The sequence below is a fragment of the Pygoscelis adeliae genome, unplaced genomic scaffold (genome assembly GCF_000699105.1).
Source record: "Pygoscelis adeliae isolate BGI_AS28 unplaced genomic scaffold, ASM69910v1 Scaffold48, whole genome shotgun sequence".
Lineage (NCBI taxonomy): Eukaryota > Metazoa > Chordata > Aves > Sphenisciformes > Spheniscidae > Pygoscelis > Pygoscelis adeliae.
The window spans coordinates 3,357,804-3,379,615 of NW_008825618.1; the positions used below are offsets into that span (position 1 = coordinate 3,357,804).

A 21,812-nucleotide genomic window follows, 5' to 3' on the forward strand; every position below is an offset into this window, starting at 1 on the left:
TACTGTCGCGGCTTGGGAAGCTGATGTACCCTTAGAAGTGCCCTTGGTCTTTAATGGGGAGGCATGTGCTAAACAACCGTGTGAAAAACAAATTGGTTCTATGTACCTTTCTTCTTTCACAACCTAACTTTTGTAATGCAGTTACATCTGATTATTTTTCCTCCCTTGTCTCCAAGTTTTCTCCTGTACACAGTTAGAATGAAAATAGATCATTGACTTTTTCTGGTCTGTAAGAATAATTTTTTTGTTGTTTCACATAATGCAGCTTTTGAACAGCCATATGTAACAAGTAGCTGAGAGAGAAAATTTCTACATCTTTCTCCCTACTCTGCCATCCTTTCCTCCAGTTTGAAGCAAAAAATGCATTATGCAGATATTGATAAGTACTAGTGGAAGACTAATAAATACCATTGTGAAGTCAAATGTAAAAGGATTACTTCCTTTCAGCATTAAGACACTATCCCTGTTTAATCAGGAGGCCTTCAAAAATAAGATGAAGTACATGTCTGATTTAATTTTGTGTAAGCCTGACTGGTGACTTCAAGAAACTTCATTCATTTTCAATTAAGTAAGAGTATTGCCGTAAAAATAAGCAATGTTGCACAAATTGTATGCATCTTAAAGTAGATACGAATTCCATATGCACAGTCAACTGTGTGTGTATGCAGATGTGCATGATATTTATTAAATGGAAAATGAGACCTGGGATGTGGTTAGTTTTACTATGAATGCTTTAAAGTACAAATAACAATAGTTCATATGTCTTTTCCACATAAAGTACCAGACGTTGAATCATTGGACAAAAATTTAAATTTTAATCTTTAAACAAAATTAACTGTTAATTAAGCTCTTTTAAGAGGTGACTGTTTTGAGGGCATTGTACATATTGTTGATGTATGCAGTTTGTAGTTCTAGTTAAAAGTAAGCTCACTGAGGCTTATCAAACTGTGCACAGAGTGCACAGACCAAAGTGCATATCCTACATGCTTCCAAAGTTTTTAATATTGCTTAATTTTTTTTTTTAGAGGATAAACAAAGGCAACTTTCTCATTAATTTGAAAGTTTCCTTAAAGTAATTTTTTCAATGGATAACATGCTCGCTCGCTGCCTTTCTCTGTTTATAGCTCTGTCTTTTTATAGGTGTATACATAAAATCAAATCCAGTACACTGCTCTAGCAGTTCTGTTGCTGTGGAACAGTTAGAGTGAAATTTGAATAAGAAAACAGATTAAAGCGCTGAATTGTGAAGAGTTGCCTTTCTTCTCCTTAATCTCTAATGATGAATGTTTCTGTAATGGCAATGACAGTGTCATTCTGGGATCTTCTGGTATCTAGGGGGTTGCCAAGTTTTATAAATTATGCTAGTGTTTACAGACAGAATAAAGAGAAGAAAGAAGCCTTCAGTCCATCTTAGGGTCTTGTGATAGTCTAGTTAAATGTGATAAGCACCTAAACCTTATTTATCCCATGAAATGTTTGATGTCTGTAGAGAAGAGAGCACCTCTTTTTCTGTAAGCTCTTTGGAAAAAGGAGAGTGCCTAGGTCTGAAGCTCATTGTTTTCCTTTCAATAGTCATAGCTTGTAATGCTTGCAGAGTCTCATGAGACCAAAAGTACCTAGCTGAGAGAATGGGGAGATGACATTTTACTGTTGATGGTTTAGCTACCTAGAATTAGTCTCTTAAATGACAGTGTTCATCCACATAACTGGGATTTTGTTAATGTAATTGCACTAAGTTTGAAACTTAAACCAGCGTAGTAGAGCCTTCTCATATAGACAAGGCTTGAGAATGCAGAGGCCTTTTAGATACATAACTTCAAACATACGTTGCCAAGTAAGACCGAAGAGGACTTTCAGGACGGAAATTCTGAAATATTAGAAGAATATTTCTAGGAAGGCAGATTTCTTTCTTAGGAAAGTATGTCTCAATAGGGGACGTCTTTTAAAAAACACTGTAAACTACTGATTCAGATTTTTGTACTGGACTAACTTCTTAGGCATCTTAAAATGTTTGGTTTCCTTTAGTGAACTCCATTGTTGCTTTCTACCGTTCTCATTACCTTAGCCAGGCCCATACCATGTTCCTGACTTCTGTATCTTCCACTACATGTGCTTGCCTCCATGCCCAGTTTTATCATGCTCTGGCCTAGGTCTTGCTGAAGTCTTATTTAGGTGTACTGCCTGGTCATGCATTTCATACTTGAAATGCAGGTGTGCAGGGTAGTTCTTGTGAAAGCTACATTTTAATGTAGGTTAGTGATCTAAACTAAGTTTTTAAAAAAAAAAAAAAGTACATGTAAATTTTGTGGTTCATCTGTGATTACATATTAAGTAGCTGGCAAAATTGTTTTAAGGGAATATTGATGTCACTTTCTCTTACCAGTATTGTTTTCAGTAACCCATAGTAAGCTGCTGGTCTCTTTGAACCATCAATTCAAATAAAATTGTTCTGCATCAATGTTCTTGAATAGTTTCAGAAGTGTAATGTTGAAGTCCATTGTTTCAAGGTTATACATAGCAGTTTCTAACAGTCACCTTTTTACTCACTATTTAAGTAACCTGAAATAACTCCATCTTGTGCACAAGATTTCATTTCATTATGCAACACTGACCTGGTTTATGGGAAACGTATTCCCACAAATGTATTTTGGAATAATTGGTATGAATAATTAAATTGCCACAGCAATTGAGCATGCAACACAATGTTTTGCACAATGTTGCAACAGAGTAATGGTATCTGGAGGATTTATACTTAAGTGATCTTCTCTGCAAAATATCCTATATGTAAAATACCGGGACATGTGCCCTCGCTGTTTGGGGAGAGGCTTTTTTAAAAATTACAGCATTAAAACCAAAACCAGCAAAATGGCCTGCCCCAGCAATTGTAATGTTTTAGAAGCAATGACAGAAATATAATGGTGGCTTATTTCCAAATTTATATGTAAGTCATCTTAGGACATGGACTTCAGAGCATGGTCTAAGATCAGTTAGGATTTTTCTTTTAAATACCTGTAGCTGATTTTCTCATGGTAATTGTTGACTAGTGTAGCATGAACTCAAACTATAGTGATATTTCTATGCTAGCATATAGGGTTTAAAAAAATCTTGCTGTTGTGTCTACTTAAATTTGAGCACAGGTACAGGTGAAACGGGGAAGTCTGTAGCAGCAAACTGGAAAACAGTTGGCTGTGGATACATCAGCTCATTCAGTAGGCACATGGAAGAAGTCTTGTCTCAGAAGGAATAAACTTGTGTATCCTATGGCATGACTCATGTTGCTGCTAAAAAATGGCATGACTCATGTTGATGCTACTCTGGTACTATTTTTTAGAATTCAGTCGTCTTTATGTATTTTTTTATTGCCAGATTTGTAAGATAGGATCTCTAACTGATTTTTTTTTCCTTTGCTTTTTAACCAAGTTATTTGCTTTTTTTAAACAAAAAAAAAACCCACCTCACCCTTCTGATTCCCTAACTAATATTATGTAAAATTATATGAATACAAAAATGTCAAACTTGCTAAATTTTGGGCTTTCTTGTCTTACACCCAGTGTGCTGTTTTAATATTTACATCCTTGCATTGCTTAAAATAAAGAGTTAAAGCAGTTCCTGAATTCTTAATGACTAATACTTTTGCTCTCAGAATCCTTACTCACTGTATGCGTAGCTCAGAGTAGTTGCTTGCTATGATTTAGCTTTTATATAGCATCAGAAAAAAGTGTACTGTATCCCTCTCAGTATGTGTCTCTTTTCCCACCTCCAGGATGTCCTTACTGTTCACTATCACCTGATACCATCACCATCAAAGAGTAAAAATGGCAGCAAAGAGAAAGAAAGAGAACAGGAAAAAGAAAAAGATGTAAAAGAAGAATTTGCTGAAGCTTTAAGAGATCTAAAAATACAGTGGATGACCAAGTATGTCTGCTGTCATGACTACGCAAGCTTGAAGCAGCTGTAAAAAAAATATTCAGAATCTGTACTTTCATGCTATGTCCTCCTCTCTTCTAGGCTGGATACCACTGACATGTATAATGAGTTGAAAGAAGCGTTTCCTAATCATCTTCCATTGTACGTTGCAAGACTTCATCAGCTGGATTCTGAAAAGGTTATATAACACTTTTTAAACTTGATTTGTCTCCATACGTCCATGTAGCCTAAACAACTGAATCTTTCTTCGTACATGTTTGGTCTTGAAGTGACTGCCATAGCTGTACTCAGTACTATAAAGCAGAAATTCCTAATTAGATTGACAGCTGCCTCCCTAGCTGACTTAATCCCACAGCAGAATGAAAGAAAGTACGCCTACCTATAGTATGTTTGCTTATCATTTACTCCTTGTTAAGTTAAACACATCATAAGCTTCCTTACTACTTTAGGCTGCAACAATATTATTCTAAATGGCGGTTACTGAAACAACCACACATCCCATTCTGCTCCTCTACTGGATTGGTAATTTCTTCTAGCAGAATTGCTTGGACAACTGAGGACAGTAACCTCTTGAAATGACACAGCTAAATCAACCATCTGTCATTGTCCTCAAAAATGAGAACTGTGAACAGAGAAGTTTACATATGTCTGCTTTTTTTATCTTTAAGATAAACAGCTTTCTGTATATGTCAGTAGCTTCAATATTTTTCTGTTCTATTCTGATTTCATATTTATTTCTGAAATTAACTGCCACCATTATTTAAGAGGATTAATTTGTACTGAAGGGTGGTTTTCTTTCTGTAAAGTCTGCATTTTGCATATACCCACCTCATATTTTACAGTTTGTTTTCAGTGAAATGGCCTACATATGTGGGAAATCTTGATAATGCAGACTTCTTACGAGTTTTTTTGAAACAAAAATTGGAGAAAGTGGAGAAAAGGATATGTTGAATTATCTAATGTTACTTCTGCATACCTTTGCAGTTATCCTAGTGTTAGTTGATTCTACTAACACAAGTAGTGTGATTTCATAGTGCTAAACACCTTTTTTATTCTTTTAGGAACGTATGAAAAGACTTGATGAAATTGTTGAAGCTGCAAATACTGTAATCTCTCATATTGATCAGACAGCATTAGCAGTGTATTTTGCCATGAAGACTGATCCCAGGCCTGATGCAACTACTATAAAAAAGTACCTACCCAGTAAATAATTTTCTTGCATCCTATTTCTGTAATCTATGTACTTTGTCTCTTCTTATAAGAAATGGAATGACTATAACCTTTTTGAGTAACTTGTGTTATTTTTTGGGGCACAGGTAATTTCAAATTTGACTGCAAAATTATTTTGTTCTCTTATTATATCTCCAGAATGCAGGAACACCGAAACCTGCAAATTTTTACTTAGAAATATTAAATAAAATAAACAAGGGTGCTTTCAGGATTTAAATGTGTCAGAAAAATGGGGTATTAAGTTTTTGTATCAAGCTTAATCTCAGATCAGAGGGACCACTAGAATATCGATATAGAGGGGTGTGTTTTGAATGCTACCTGCCTTTTCATAATTCTTTGCAACCCTTTGGATCTGTATTTGAAGACAAAGTTGACAGCAGTCTAAGAAGTAACTGCTTGCAGAAGATTTCATTTGTGAAATCGTGATGACCATACTTGTGCTTCAGAGTATTTTTGAGACCCTTTTTTTTCTTTAGTTTTAGATTGTTCCTCTGAATTACCGGTATATACGCGAGCATATATACCATTTATCCTTAGAAGAAAGTATTTTGAAGGTGACATTCTAGTCTGGAGAATAAATGGTGGATTTCACAGCGTGTGGCATGGTGCTGGTTTAGTTGCAAATAGAGCAGCAGATTTGAAGATTAGGCCCTTAAAATGGGAGACACATGTGTTGATTATTTTAGATAAAATACCAGGTTTCAATTGTAAAACTAGTCTGTCTGTTCTAGCTATCCTGAATATTTGTGTATAATTCTAGAATTGCTGATATAAAAGCAAAGCTATGACATAATAAACTTTATTCTAAACATTTCTTGGTAAGGTGACCCATTAGGTCACGTGGTTGAATCTAACATCTGATTTGACTCTCCCTGTTTATAATGCCAAGAACTATGAAACTGTATTTCTAGATGCTGGCTTATTCAATTTTAGAATCCTGAACTGCCCTTACCTTAAGACATCAAAAGCATTTCAGACTTAGAAGAATGATTGAGCTTGTTTAATGTGTAGTGTCTCTAGGTAAATTTTTACCATTAGTTTAATTTATAGTAAACAGCCATGCTTTAAAAATTATCTTTGTGCTTATTTTCATTTTGTGGGTACTAACTGCTGTAAACTTTTTAGCCTAAGTTTAGTACAGCACCGATTCTGTTCTTAATGAGGTATCTGCAAAAGGTCCTTAATATTTTTCACACTGTTTTTTTCTAGTGAAATGGAGAAACAGAAGACTACTTTAGTGGATGCACTTTGTCGAAAAGGAAGTGCACTGGCTGACCAGCTTCTTCATCTGCAGGCCCAAGAAGGGGCTGCTTCCAGTGATGCAGAAGGCAAAGATGAGGATCATGAGAGCTGCTCAGAAGCTTTGACAGAGACATTCTGGGAAACAACAAAATGGACTGATCTTTTTGACAGCAAGGTAAGAGAGCAGAGCAGATTTTTTTGTCTTTTGCATGTTGGGTTTTTTGATGGTTTCCCCTGGAATTATGCACCACCTTTGTGTGCACAGCCTCACACATTCTTCCCTTCTACTTTTTCATGTCGCCGTATGTTGTGCTTCCTTAATGACCTTTTTCCACAGAGGTTTTGCCAAGCCTGTCAAAATCCATGGTAAGCCTGTTTCTGTGCATGTGAATGTAGAGATTAAGGGAAGGATATAGAACAGTACCGGATTTCCATGAAAAAGCTGCTTGCTTTATTGAATTGCTTCTTTCTGTACCTTTCAGGGAGTATTTTTGATTAACCTCTGCGCTGTTCTAGCTGTACACACAGAAGTGTGCAGCATCCCTACTCTGTTCAGTGCTGCATTCTATAGCCTCTTCTACACTATGGACAAGAGAAGTTTTGTGTTTTGCTGTCAGTAATGTCTGTAGAGGTAAAGGAAGAAACCCTTGGAAATAATTACACTTACATATTTATTAGCACAGATTTCCCTGTCGTTTCAAGGTTCCTAATCCTGAGATTTAAGTGTTTGTCTGCTTCATTTAAGACAGCTATTCCAGAAGGAAAAAAAAAATCCACTGTAGGTGATTAGTTATGTAGCTTTTAATTTACAGAGTTTATGACTTTATGTTTAACTTTTGAGTTATTGAGTATTAATTAGTTGCTGTACCTAACTCTTGCATATGGGCTGTGTTTTAGTGGAAGATGAAGTGACCAATGTATTTGTTTATAATTGAGTTAAATTGCCAAAGCATTTCAGTTACAAAAGGAAAACTTTGAAATTTAAAAAAAAAATGCTTAATTTCCTTGACAGTAAATAATCTTCCCGGTAAGAACTTGTGCTTTAGCCAGAGGCCTGAACAAGAAGGTTGATGGTGGTTACCCTCGCTTCTTTTAATGTATTTGTTCTTGTACACCTACATCTTTTTAGCATTCCTCTTCTAATCTGTAACTGATTATAATATCCTGTGGTAGGAGACTTTGTGCTTTAATCATATTGTCTGGCACATGATTTTCTTGCTGCCTATTTGTAAATACGGTACTGTATTCCAGTATAGTGACCCCTGGTTTACTTCTGACTTTTGATTTTTAAAGCTGATGGGAATAATTTCAGTTGAAAAACTGCCAATATAGACATCTTATGGGGAGTTTATCACTCTCTGTTGTGGTTTTTTTTTTTCAAGACAGATAGTGATTCCTGGCACTCTTGAGCTGTGTGCTCTGGGCCTGGAATCAGTAACTCTGATTTGAATCGCACAGATTAGGGATTGAACCTGTCTCTTTGACTGCCTTAACCATGGATTTGCCTAAGTGCATATTCAAGTTTTGCTCTGAAAATTGATGCTGCTGTGTGGTTAAATTTGTACTGAAAGGCCAACAAATCTTTTTAGATTTTTGTAGCGTTTCATATGGAAATAACTTCCACCCTGTTTACGCAGTATGTTTGTCTGCTTTTCCCTCTTGGTTTTACTAGTCAAATTAAAGCCTAAACTGATTGACTGTCATGAGCCCTACACAGCTACTTGCTCACCCCCCGCAGCAGAACGGGGAGGAGAGTCAGAAGGGTAAAAGTGAGACAACTCATGGGTTGAGATAAAGACAGTTTAATAGGCAAAGCAAAAGCTGCGCACACAAGCAAAGCGAAACAAGGAATTCATTCGCTACTTCCCATCGGCAGGCAGGTGTTCAGCCATCTCCAGGAAAGCAGGGCTCTATCATGCATGATGGTTACTTGGGAAGACAAATGCCTTAACTCTGAACGTTCTTCCTTCCTTCTTCTCCATATCTTTTATTGCTGAGCACAACGTCATATGGTATGGAATATCCCTTTGGCCAGTTGGGGTCAGCTGTCCAGCTGTGTCCCCTCCCAACTTCTTGCGCACCCCCAGTCTGCTCGCTGGTGGGATGGTGTGAGAAGCAGAAAAGGCCTTGACACCGTGCAAGCACTGCTCAGCCATAGCTAAAACATCGGTGTGTTATCAACACTGTTTTCAGCACAAATCCAAAACATAGCCTGTAGGAGCTACTGTGAAGAAAATTAACTCTATCCCAGCCAAAACCAGTACACTGAGGATACTTTTAGCCCAGAAACATTCTAGAGTGCTCTGGGTATTTTAAATGGGTGGCTTCTGAAAATGGAGAAAATGAACCTGTCATACTACAGCCTAATGACCCCTGGGGTACATCTTTGTCCTGTGCTTTTCTGCAGCCTTTCTGTCCTGTACCCATACATACCCTCACTTACTCAACCCTGCCTGGCCCACATACAGTTTATCTTCAATGTTCTCTTCCTGATGGACAAATTGCCCTATATCAGTACAGTTATGATTACTAGTATAAGTAGTATTACGAGGGCCACAAAGATGATTAAGGGACTGGAGCATCTGTCGTATGAGAGGCTGAGAGTGTTCACCCTGGAGAAGAAAAAGTTCAAGGAGATTTTGTCTATGTATATAGGTATATGATGGGAGGAGTAAAGAAGATGGAGCCAGGCTCTTCCCAGTGGTTCCCAGTGACAGGACAAGAGGCAGTGGGTACAAACTAAAACACAGGAGCTTCTACTTAAAAAAAAGTTGGGTTTTGTTTTTTCTGTGGGGGTTTGGGGTGGGGGCAGGCTGGTGTTTGGGTTTTTTTTACTGTGGGGGTGATCAAACGCTACAACTGGTTGCCTAGAGAGGTGAAGTCTCAGTCCTTGGAGGTAGTCAAAACTTAATCGGATGTGATCCAGGGCAACCTGCTATGGGTGGCCTTGCTTTGAGCAGGGATGTTGGACTAGATGGTCTCCAGAGCTCCCTTCCACCTTCAACCATTTTGTGATTCAGTGACTGCTTGGCAAGTACTTTATGTAGCTCACTAGTTTCTGTGGTGGTTTTCTTCATGCTTTTTGTGATCTAGGAGCATGTATGTTGGTCAGTAATGATGTAGTCTTAGTTTTGCTAGCTATCTATTTAATGTGTCTAAAGATCATATGATGGATGTATCCTCTCATCTCCTGTGGTACTGTTCAGTAATTCTAATCCCAGCAGTACCTATAGGTAAAGGGGGAAAAAAAAAGTTTGAAGGGAAAGAAATACATGCTGCTACTTAAAGCTTTTGTGTGATTATTGGAACTGAGACTTCTAATTGTTCACTTTTATACTTTGAGGTTTTCTTTTTCAGGAAACTCTTTGAAAAGGGATGAGGAGTGAGAATAATGTGATTTGAGCCTTGATAATAGGATTGAGAATTTTGCTTTGAAAGGAGATAGTAGAGCACTCTAATGATTTTCCCTGTTAACAGATTCGGAGAAATGGACTAGGGCTAGGGCAAAGGGAGTTATTTTCGATTGAGAAAAAACTTCTTTGTTTTTCCTTTATTGCTTCCTAGAAGTTTCATGCTTGCTGCTGTTCATATTCTTTCATTTCCTTTACTAACAGGTGTCATGTCCATCTAGTAGCTTTCTTAGGAATTGGCTGTAGTTAGCAATTACACTGTTCAGACCAGCTGTTTCAGTTGTTAGTGCTACAGTTTCCAGCCAATGATGGAATGTTCTTTGGTCATTCAAAATCATAAACATATGATGAGGATCCAATTATGCTTTATTTAGCTTTTTCAAGGATCATTATTAATGATTAAGACTATATAATTATGATATGGCCTGACAGAAAAAAGCGTAAGAAAAAAATTTGCAGTTACATTCCTACTGTCTTTGTTGTAAACTGTGAGAATAGCTGTACACATGTGGCATGGGCTGTAACTTTTCTTCAAAAACTAACTTAGTACTTTACAGTTCCTTCATTCCACCCACCTCTGCCAAACTGCATCTTATGTTCAAGCTGTCTGATCAGTAGTCATTCATTTTTATTTATAATGGTTGACAAGTTTTGTAAGTGGGATTGTGCTTAAAGCTCTCTCAGCTTCCTGTCTGAATGAAAAGAAGTGTCTTCTGCCCTAGAGATGGGCCAATAGAATGTTTTAAATATCTGCAGTGGCCTTTGGTCTTCCTGCTTTACAGCTTCTTCTGTCTATTTGGAAGAAACAGTTGTATAAATCTCCACCTCGGTGTTGCATACAATATGCTGTTGTAGTTCTGGAATGTTTTGCTGTTTTAAAAACAAATTGAATGGCTTAGTGCAAATAGTTTTATTTTACAGACTGTTAGAGGAAAATTTGGAGTTTTGACCATTTAAGGGGAACAGTACTCTTCATGTAGCTTGCTTCCTTTGAGATGGGGAGTTTAGGAACAGTGTTGAGGACTTAATTGTGTAATTAACACAAAGTAGTGTTTAAGGGTTCAAAACAGATGCTGTCGTATTTTTGCTAGGGTAAGGGCAAAAGCGTTGATTACGTTCTTCAGTCCAGCTGACTTGCACTTGGCAAAATCCACCTTGGTAGAAAACAAGGAATTATGGCTTTAATGGCCTTTCTGCGATGCTACTCTGGACTGACTTAGACTGGACTGATAAAACGAAGTGTTGTGACTTGGCTCTATCACCTAACTTTGCATGACTCATTTGCCTTTTGGGGAATGGAAGAGGTTCAGAAGGAGGAAGGGTAGAGTGGAGTGCTGATGTAGGATCAGGGATAGACCTTGTGTGAATGTTCTTCAAATGAGAGTCCTCAAGAGGCAGCCAGCTTATTCTAAAGCACTATTTTGGAAACGAAAATGTGGAGCTCTTCCTGCACGGGGACATGGCTTTGTGGCATTGGCACTCGAAAGATGGAAAAACTGGGTGAGAAAGGATGGAAATCAGGCACTTGAATGCTGCACTGATCATTCAAGTATAAAAATGGCTTTAGATGGAAACATTGCTCTAAGTGTTTTTACTTCTAAGCTTTCTATAAGTCAAAGTTCATCCAGATGTCAGTAATTAAAAGGCTAAGTAAATTTCTGAAAACAAAGAGAGACTGTGTTTTCTCCTTTGTTCTTTTTAAAGATGAGTCAGGAACATCATCACTTTTCTGTGTGTTTCTGCTCACCCTCTAGTAAGCGAAGTACTATCACTTGTTTCACCTCTCCTCTGCAGGTGTAGCACCTGTGTTGCCACAGGGCATTCGTTAGTTCCTTTGTATTGCCTGTTTTCCATTGAAATACTGTGCTTGTCCCCATATTGTGGCAAGTATGTAGGGAAGCTGGTGCTGACTTTCGATAGTAAGTAAATTTGTTCACGCTTTCAGCTATTGTAGTTAGATCACTTGTCTCTGAAGGATTATTTTAAAGGAAACGTCAAAGAAAATATTTGTCCCCTGTGTACGTAAAAGCATTTCAGATAAACTCCAGTTGAGGCCGCTCTATGCAGCAAGTATTTGTTTGATTATGCTAACACATTTGTGATAGTGCTTTAGGGTTTTTAGTAATGGAATATAAGTTGTGCAATTTTTCTTTTACCTGGAACATAGCTTTAAAATTTGTAGGCCAAAATCCCCAGTTTTAAACAAAACTGCTACAGGAGAGTAGTAGGATGTTGCCTGTTTGTTCCCTCACTGGGAATGACTCATCTGTAGCATTTAGTGCCCCTCAACCTTTAAATTAGCTGTTGGGGATAAGCAAAAAGTCACGTTTAAAAATAGGTTTAAAAACAAATAAAAGGCCCAGACCTTTCCATCTTGTCTTTTCAACATCTTTAGCCTGGATTGTTTTTCATACTACTGTCTGCACTGTCAGATGCAGCTGTCTCTTCCAGCCGATTGTATTCAGTCACTGCCAAAAACTTGTTGCTTGATACTTGATTCCCTTAACTCCCCTCCCTTTCCTGAAAATACAATGAGTCATTTTTTATATGAATATTGCTTTTATTTGTAACAGGCCAGTTGATAGAGCAGAGAGGAGTCAACAAACATAGCTAAGAAACCTTAGTTTATTACCAAAGATGGTTATGAACCTGAAAAAACGCGTTTGCTGGTAATTATAAACATTACAACTTGAGTGTTCTTACAAGTAGTTGGAGTGTGTTATCTATAGATTATATCGCTTAACCGAGTATTTTAATTATTTGTAAATGTAGATCATTATTTGAACAGTTGATTAAAATGTAAGTAACTGATTGTACAAGTCTGTTTGCCTTTTCATAGGTAACAGTATTAGAATACTAGAAAGGTTTTATTAGGTAGTGTAGTGTTGCTGGATTCAAAAAGTGTTCTTTTTTAAAGAGTGTTTTCAGGCGTTTAAGTACTTTAGCCCTGCAACTGTCTTGGGAGAAATTGTTTAAGCATTTTGCTGTCCTGAATATGCATCCTTATGTAGCCAATGGCAAGTTAGGCAGCTAATTAGGAGATGGACGTCCAACCACTTTCATGGGTCTGGCTCTTAGCACACTTAGTATTACAGGCCATTAGCTTGGGGAATAAAGTATCTAACAGTGATTTCCCCCCCCAGTATCCTAGAAGTATGCATTGCCTTTTCTTATTACCCTTTGTTTATTGCTCTTTGGTCAATTTCTGGGCCATATCACTTGTTCTGTAAAAGCTAGACTTAATTGCATTTATTGGAATTACGAAATAATATCAAATACTTAGAATTCATTCCTATTCTTTCATCTAGCAACTGCTTTTAGATACTACAAATTGGTTTATTTGCTGTTGTTATACATTCAGATAGCAGCTGTTTCCTCTGTTACATCTTAATATCACTCCAGTTTACATTTTGTTTACACATATCAAGGAACCATAATCTTCACTTCTGTGATCTTGTAAAGCTTGCAATATTTTAATTACAAGGCTTAATTTGACCAATATGTGTACAAGCTATAAAGTATTATTTCTTATCTAACACTTTTTGTTTGTAAACCTATTCTGATTTTAAAGCATCTCATGCATTATTCTTAACTTCTGAAGTGCTAATGAACTTTTAGTAGTTTTACTTAACTTGTATACGGTTGATTGGGTTTTTTTTCTCCAAGCACTAAGACAGAAATTACTGTCTTTTATCAAGAGCTCTTGAAGCATTGTTTTCAACCTTTTGGTCCAGCAGAGAACTTTTTTCTCATTTAGAAATACCCAAACTTTTATTTGGCCAGAGCAAGGGTGTTTCGTAAAATGCTTTGTTTTCTTGCCACAAAAACTCTAGGAAGCCCTGTTACGAAAGAAATGCTGTCAAGTGGCTTTCCTCCTGCCTTTATCACTGATGTTCAATAACCATTCAAAACTTACAGGGTCAGGTAAGAGCTTTCTTCATAGAGCAGTGACATTATTTCTGGTTAGCCTCCGATATGTTATATTTGCTGAGAGCTCAGATGCATTTTTCATTTGATTTTTTGTTTTGTTTTTGTTTTGTGGTTCTATCATCTTTTACAGAAGGGATTTTTTTTTTAAGTTTAGTTTAACCAACTAAATCTGCTAATGGATCCACTGAGTAGTTATTCAGAAGTGTTTGCTAATGTGTCTTGCTTTATGAAAATATCCAAAATAACTGGATTAAGAATGCAGCATGCAAAGTATTTTTCCAATAGCAATATTTGGAAAATCTATGTGTGAATGGTGCTGTATGCTCATTGTTGCATATATGTGTGTGTTTTAAGCTACAACAGCTTAAGTGAATACTTCAACACAACAAAATAAGTACTTGAAGACAGAAGAATGAGCAACTCTGAGTGCTTGGCATATACTTTAGTGCTTCAAAATTACACCTTTACTTGCTTGATAATTAAGCTTGTTATTTCTTTTTTTTTTTTTAGCTCAGTCTTAAGTATTGATCCTGCAAAGACTTGTGCATGTGACTAACATTCAATGGAGGTGTTCAGGCAGCTGAAATTAGGCAGGTTCTTCAGTCCTTGCAGGATTCGGATCTCGGATTCCTTAATGTTTATATTCTTAAGGAATATTTAAAATTTTTTTTGCTGTAATGCAAAATGTTTATTTCTGAACATCCTTGAAGTGTTTTTGTTAGCTTTTCTTAATGGGATATTTTAAGTGGACATTGGGAAAATGTAACTTTTGTTGAGGGAGTCAGAGGAAAGGAAAAATATTGTAATGAGTGAGGGGAAATGAATAACAAACTCTAATACGAGATTTCATAAACTTTGCCAACAACAGAAACACCACCATATTCACCAACTTTGCTGCTATGTCACTCTTCAGTACAAAATTTAAAAAAGCTACTTGCTATGAGTGTTCCAAAGGGAATATATGAAACAATGTTTTGATTGCACTAATTCTTAGTGCTGTAACTGGTGAAATGGTATGAACTATCTTGCAACACCCTGAACGCTGTCAGTGTTTAGGTGTTAAGAACCTGATTTTACATTAGCTCTTAAGTAGACACATTCATTTGCGCATGTTAGTTACAGCATTGACAAGTACCATAAGCTGTCTCTTTGAATTAGTATTATCAAGAGGAAGCTTTTTTAATAACCTCTTCTTAATAAATTACCAATAGTGAGGAGCTGACCCAAAACCTGAGGCTTGTCTTCATGCTTACCTGTCTTCATTGCTTCTTTATAATTATGTGCATTTCTGTGTGCGTGTGTATATATATATATATATCACTGTGTATATTCATTCATACTTGTTTCTGCAGTAAGTTTGTGACTTCCTAGGAATCAAAACTCTCCATTGGGTCTTTGTTTCTGTGGGTCAAAGATATACCTGCCTGGTTCTCGATTTTTTTTTTTAATTTTTTTTAATACCATACAGTTGCCTCTAGAGAATGAAAATCCAAAGCAGCTAGAAATGTGTTGAATAAAAAATTAGAATAGTGACATCTGTGTTACATAAGATGTTCTGAAGTCAAATATGTTCATGAAGTCAGAAATAGTCTCTAGGAAGTTCATGTTTATAACTACTACTGTGGATCATCTGTTTTACTGCAAAGAAAAATGCAAGCTATCTTCTGTAAATGTTTTACTTTGTTTAAATCACTTCTGCTACCTGAACAGAATCTGCTATTACTTGTTAAGCCTTGTAAGATTAAAATATGTAATTTGTTTTTGTTTTTGCATTGCAGGTTTTGACTTTTGCCTATAAGCACTCATTGGTAAATAAAATGTACGGGAGAGGTCTCAAGTTTGCCACAAAACTTGCAGAAGAGAAGCCAACGAAGGACAACTTGAAAAACTGCATTCAGGTAAGGTGTATTTGGTAAAGCAATGGGCTATGTTCACGCTGCGTAAACTTTTAAAAGTAAGATACAAGTCTTTTTGAATTTTTGATTCCTTTTACACTGTAAAACTCGCTAAACTCAACATTTCAACTTCATCCAGGCTTTTGTGGCTTGGCCTCCATTTTTAATAGTGATTTCCTCTTTCTTTTTCTAGAATAGCTAGTTTGTGAGTAACTGTCATTTTTAGGAGATTTACTTTCTGGAACTTACATTGGGGCATAAAGAAAGTAGAGACAATTTAGCCAAAGATCTTCTGCTTATTTAAAATCCCATTATGTTGCTGTTCAACCACTGTTATTTTTACTATTATTAATCACAATTATTGCTAGTAGAATATAGGTGGGGAATTAATGGGGATTACTGAACTCCTAGGACAAAACTTTTGTGCGTTGGGTTGAAAGACTGTAGATCATATAGAATTAATTGCTTAGTCCTGAAAGGGGAAAAAGAAAACCAAAGATCACCAGTTCTCCAACCTGTTATCTTTCTGATAATAGACATCTTTAGTAAGGTGTTGATATCAATGCAGTATTTGTTGGAAGGATTCAGATTTTCAAAAGAATAAGACCTTAGAGCTTCTCATTTTTTTTTATTGTTTGCTTTTTTCTTCAGCTAATGAAGTTGCTTGGATGGACTCATTGTGCAACTTTCACTGAAAATTGGCTTCCTGTCATGTATCCACCTGATTATTGTGTATTCTAGAAAACCAACAATTGTAAACTTAAAGTAATTTTATATGGGGCAGGATATGAAAAGATAAGTTTGACTTTTTATTGGAGCGCATGTTTTCATTACTGAATGCTGATTATTAAATTGTGTGTATTTATCAGTAAAGGCACCTGGGTACAGCTTAATACCTGTTAACCTAACTCCTGTCATCAGGGAGTTTCCTTATTGTGCATCCCATTGCTGGCAATGGATGTGCCAGAACTGCCAACACCCAAGGATTTGAAATTAGGCTGGAGAGGCTTACTGCATGCATGTTAGGTTCTTAACTGTTACTTTTAACTGCAAACCTGTAAAAGCTCTGTATTTTTTACAGTGAACTGAATTTTAACATGTTTGATCTTAATTTCAATTGTATGAAGGCCTTAAAGCTACTTCAAGAGTAGCTAAAATCTTACTTACTAGACTAAAGTAACGGGACATCATTACCTGTATTGTTTGCAAGAGTTTACATTTAATTTTTTTTTTTAAGAAAAATTCAACCTCTCAAACTGTTACAGTATGTAACTCGGAATTGCTGATGCATAGGTGCTCTTGTAAATCTTCATTTTGGAGTGATTTCAGGCAAACTCAAAAATCCATGTGAAGTTGAGTATCAGGACAGGCTGATACATGTATAAAAGTGCCAGACAGTTAAATCTTGATCAGGTATTGTAAAGCTATACATATATGTTTAATAATGTTAAAAATGTAAAACACGGCAGAATAAATGTGCAAAGTTGAAGATCAAAAAACACCATGTGCACTCTGATACTTTAAAAGATTATTTTATAATTAATAAAAACAAATAATGAAGCTGAAAATCGTATTGGTTTCTGAAAGAGTATATAAATGAAACTTGCTGAAAGAAAACACCTTACAAACAACAGAAGTTCAGTGCAGCCCAGAAGATTAATGCTTTCTGTTAAAGCCTTTTCACTATTGCTACTAACACTGTTCCTTCAGTGGAATGCAATTGGTCTGTTTGAACAGGTCATACGTATCTACCAGAGACAAATTGCTATATCATTTGTCTTGCCAGTTTTTTCATAACTTGTAATGCAAAACTCAGATACAAGTGCAACTTCACAAACATGGATGCACAGAAGGTGCACCGTAATGCTGCAAAACATTCCAAACTGTAAGGTGCTGCCATTAAATCAAAATCAGTAATAGTTTTCTCTTTAATTCTCTCTTACTGTGGCTTTAAGCAGCTTGACATTTGATTCTGGAAATTCTGCTAGAATGGTTGTGTTAAATATATTGCAAAGTTTTTCCAAAAATTCATAGTCTGTACTGAATCTGAATTTATTTGCCCATAGTAATACTGTTCCTGGCTTACAAAAATACACCATTGTTGCTAGCAGGGGGTCCAGAGCTGTATGATGGTATACAACATCAGTTGCCAGTATGAAATCATAATGGTAAGTTGATACAGGGAAGTCTTCGTTGAGGCCTTCTCCCCATACCAGTTTTCTCACTTCAGGTTTGTGCGCGTTCACGTTCTGTGTATTTCTTGAAATATTAAATGAGAGATTTTCAAGAACTTCAGGCAAATCAGTAGCTGTAACATAAGCTCCTAAAGAAAACATGATTTTGTTTCAATTCATAGTTATGTAGTTGAGCATATATATATAAGAAAAAAAAACCTTTGTCTACATAGCTTCCCCAGCTTCCCCCTCACCAATAACTAGGGTAGTTACTTTATTAACAAAACAGTATTTTTCCAATAATTTTCATTTCAAAAAAAGCAGTGACAAACAAAGTTTACTTCAACTGTTGCTTCATTGCCTTAAAGTGACAGTGGCAGATCTAGATCATCTTTCACAAGAAAATCCAAAAGGAAATACGAATTTACTAACCTAAGATACAGGCCACAATGGAAACCAAGCCTGTTCCAGCGCCAATTTCCAAAACTTTTTTGTCTTTGAGGTTGAATTGTTCTTGATTTGATTCCAGATACTGAGATAAAGCCAGTGCCTAAAACAGTTCACACATATCCATAAAAGGGTAACAGGTAAGTTGCACAAAAATTCATTAGATGTTTTTATACAGGTTTTTTTTCTTTAGACAATGAAAAACACTGAAGGCTGTAACATAAAAATGTAATATGGAAAGAATTATCATGTGTCCTGTTTGTTTTATATATACATATATATATATAAAAAAATTTAAACAGCTTGTTTTTAGTTTTAGGTTTATGGGATATGGATTTGCTACACACTTCTGTACACTGTGAGTCCTCTGACAGCTCAAGATAGTCAGTGTTTAGATGTGAACCATACAGTTAGAACAGCAAACAAAAGAGGTTTAATGATATGTAAAAAGTAATGTTCTGGTTTATTATCATAAATGTTATGGTTTATTATCACTATCATAAAGTAGATTCAAGCTTTAGCAGCGATTTCTTTGAAAACCAATTTTTTGTTGGTTTGTTTTATTTTTTTTTAAAGGAAACATTAAATTTTTTTTATCTACCAACTCAATGCTTGTCTACTGATAATAGTGTAAACTTTAAACAAAAAAAACCCCAAAACAAACAAAAAAACCCAACTGCACTGTATGGAGGTATTGCTTATCAGACCTTTGTAAAGATCTTATCAATAGAACATAAATCGGCTGTTTATAAACAACATAAACCAATGCCAAAGAAACTAACTTCCCCCCTTTTTGCTTCTCTTCTTTAGAGTTGTGTTACTGTTACTGTTTTAACTCTTGTGCTTTTCATAATGCAACACTGGCTACCTGCTCTGGGAAAGCTGACAGCTAATGAATCACCAGTCCAGTTTGTGCAACCTCTCGATTTTCTTGGAAAGTTTTACCATCTGCATTCTGACACCGGACTAATGTGTGAACTGATGATCTGACATTTCAAAATAAGATACTGTTTCACCCACCCACGCGCTTTCTTTTTCTCTATTGTTTTGAAATTGACTGCCATTTTCTGTGAACTTTTTCAATAAATGTGGATCTGAAAATTTTGAAATGCTAATTTTCATGTCTTTGTCGGTTTACCCTCTCGTCCCTCAAAGGCAGTTTTCTCAGTCCACATAAAATTCTGTTTTTAAGAGCAGGAGAAGCAAAGACTGGAGAAGAACTGTTTGCAAGTATGGTTCTCCATACTGCAATGGAACGGTTCCAGCCTGTTCTTTAAAAGAAGCATATTTAATTGTTTTAAACTCCTTTATTTAATCTCATAATTTTCTTTTTCAGCCTCCTTTTTGTACTGCTGATTGTTTGCTTCCCAACAGTGACTGACTGGAAACATGGAAGAAGCTAAACACTTCCTCCCCAGTTCCCTTTCTTAATTTTTTTTTTTCAATATCTGCATCCAATTTACAAATACTTGGGTGCCACAGTTCTTTTGGCGTCAACTGGCAAATTAGGATAAGGCAGAGCTTTCTGCTGAAGTACTTCACAACTTCATTCTGCATAGGGAAATGTCCGCTGTCAGAAGCGTCATCTAAAAAAGCTTCCTTAACGCTTGTGTGCCACTGTCACGGTTTTCTCTTCTGTCCTGTCAGCTTTCTGGGTGCTGTATCACGTACTTACCCCTGGCCATACCACGGCTCCAAAGTGTTCTATGGACTCCTGAATGACGATCTGGTGGCCAACATATGTGTAGTGCTCTTTATCAAAGTAGTGGGAAACTCTAGGGACCCAGTTCTGTAGTATTTTAAGAGTTACTGGTGAATCTGTGAGAGAAAAGACAGAATTTGTAGTTTCATATGCAGGTGTTTATATGCAACTTGTTAAAGAGTAAGAAGTATTTTGTGAAGATAGTATGTAGGCACGTGGACTAGAAGAGCCGTCAGGCCACCGGCCTGGAGACTGGTTGCTGTCCAGGCGTGGATCATCTGGCTGGCCAGGGAGTAAAAGGAGCAATGGTCATTTCCTGCCATTCTGAGTGTTTGCGTGGGCAACTTACAGATAGATTTGAGCCTTTTAGAAAAATCTACTAATTCAAATGTTGTAACTTTGCTAATAACAGCTAGAAGACTTTCAGGACCAAGTTAGCTTGTATTTTGGGGTATGCTGTCGTTTGTACTATGCCAGAGTATGCCATGTAGGGGTGTGTGCTGTAGTTCTCATTTGTGGGGCCAAGAGATCTGGAACATTAAGCTTCTTTTTACAGAAGAAGGCTTTAGGATTTATCTCTAACATTGAAGAAAACCTAGCTCTTTTTAGCGGTTATTTTTTAACCATTCTCCCACAAAAGGAGTGCTGTAAGATACTCTTTATGTTGACACATACGGTGCTGTTCAGCGAGTGTGAGTACTACAGTTGTGCTAGCATGTCTCATCATAGCGAGCAGGCTTGAGGGTGAGGTTTTTCAGGAGAGCTCTGCTGAACTGCTGCATCTGATCTCACTGAAAACAAGGACACTTTTCTGAATGACTGTGCTGTTGTTGGAAGCCTGTTAGCAGGGTATGCATAGGTGATACAAAATCGTCTTTTACCGCAAAGAAAAATTGTGCTCTGGCTTGCGTGGATTTTAATTGATGCCTGTCTGGGGTCCTTGGTAGGTGTTTGAGCAGCTTAGCCTGTTGAAACTTGTAATACCACAGCTTCAACAGTGCCAAACCAATTAACGCATATTATAGTCGTATCTCTGATTGTAATTGAGAAATAATTCTTAGATGTCTAAATAAAATCCAGAGACCTTTATAAACATACATCTTAATTATGGAGATAGTCCTTTTTGCAGATTTGGTCTGATACTAAATACAAACATAAGGGGAAATGGTGGGAAAAAATAGAGATCAAAAGGAAAAGTGGCACGGTGACATCTACTACTTGAAGACTGAGAAAAGTGAAAGTATGAAATGCTAGCATGCCGTGGCAATTGCAGTATCTAAGTCGGATTAAACCTGAGTCAGATTCTGCTGTTGATGATGCAGGCTTGGAGCTGCACGTGGAGTTTTCAGAGTCGTACTGCTCTTTGCAGGTTTCTTCTTCCTCAGTTTGGCAGTCCATTACTCCTCGAATTTTGTTGGGGAACGGTGGCTGCTGTGCAGAGATCATGGTAAAAGAGCTGAAATGGAAGGGGGAAAATAATGTTGTAAAAGCTTGGGGGCACTCTCTTGTATGAGATACGATTGGAAGAAGACAGTGAGTAGTAGTTTGGGTGGGCTTTGGTTTTGGGGTTTTTTCAATGACAGGTTGAAAGGTCAGGAAGCCACGATGAGAGGTGACGTCCCCACTCCACTGGAAGTTGCTGCGAGCGCTTTCTGGTAACGCAGTAATACTGTCAGAGTTTTTATTTTATCATTTCTGCAAAATCTTAGCATTATGTCACTAAATGGATGCCACTAATCGGTATGAAAAGTAAGCTACTTGCATGGTATGCCTACCAGTTGGAGCAGCAGCTGAGAACGATGAACTGTCTTCTAATGTCTATGACTTCTTATCTGTGTAATTTACCATTTCCCAA

General features: G+C 36.8%; 2 protein-coding genes across 2 annotated transcripts in view; one reads left to right on the forward strand and one right to left on the reverse strand.

Annotated features, from left to right (window-relative positions):
• TPP2 (tripeptidyl peptidase II) overlaps positions 1-17,132 on the forward strand; it is a 52,689-nt gene extending 35,557 nt beyond the window's left edge. Inside the window, exons 25-30 of the mRNA XM_009333372.1 lie at positions 3,764-3,915; positions 4,009-4,105; positions 4,989-5,119; positions 6,367-6,574; positions 15,518-15,637; positions 16,286-17,132. Coding sequence (XP_009331647.1) covers positions 3,764-3,915; positions 4,009-4,105; positions 4,989-5,119; positions 6,367-6,574; positions 15,518-15,637; positions 16,286-16,375 — 798 coding nt within the window. The 3' untranslated portion in view covers positions 16,376-17,132. The remainder of the gene's footprint in view (positions 1-3,763; positions 3,916-4,008; positions 4,106-4,988; positions 5,120-6,366; positions 6,575-15,517; positions 15,638-16,285) is intronic.
• A 74-nt stretch (positions 17,133-17,206) lies between these two features.
• METTL21C (methyltransferase like 21C) overlaps positions 17,207-21,812 on the reverse strand; it is an 8,296-nt gene continuing 3,690 nt past the window's right edge. Inside the window, exons 2-5 of the mRNA XM_009333340.1 lie at positions 21,250-21,413; positions 19,931-20,073; positions 18,241-18,358; positions 17,207-17,957 (exon numbers count right to left, since the gene is read on the reverse strand). Of these exons, the coding sequence (XP_009331615.1) occupies positions 17,563-17,957; positions 18,241-18,358; positions 19,931-20,073; positions 21,250-21,403 (810 nt within the window). The 5' untranslated portion in view covers positions 21,404-21,413 and the 3' untranslated portion in view covers positions 17,207-17,562. The remainder of the gene's footprint in view (positions 17,958-18,240; positions 18,359-19,930; positions 20,074-21,249; positions 21,414-21,812) is intronic.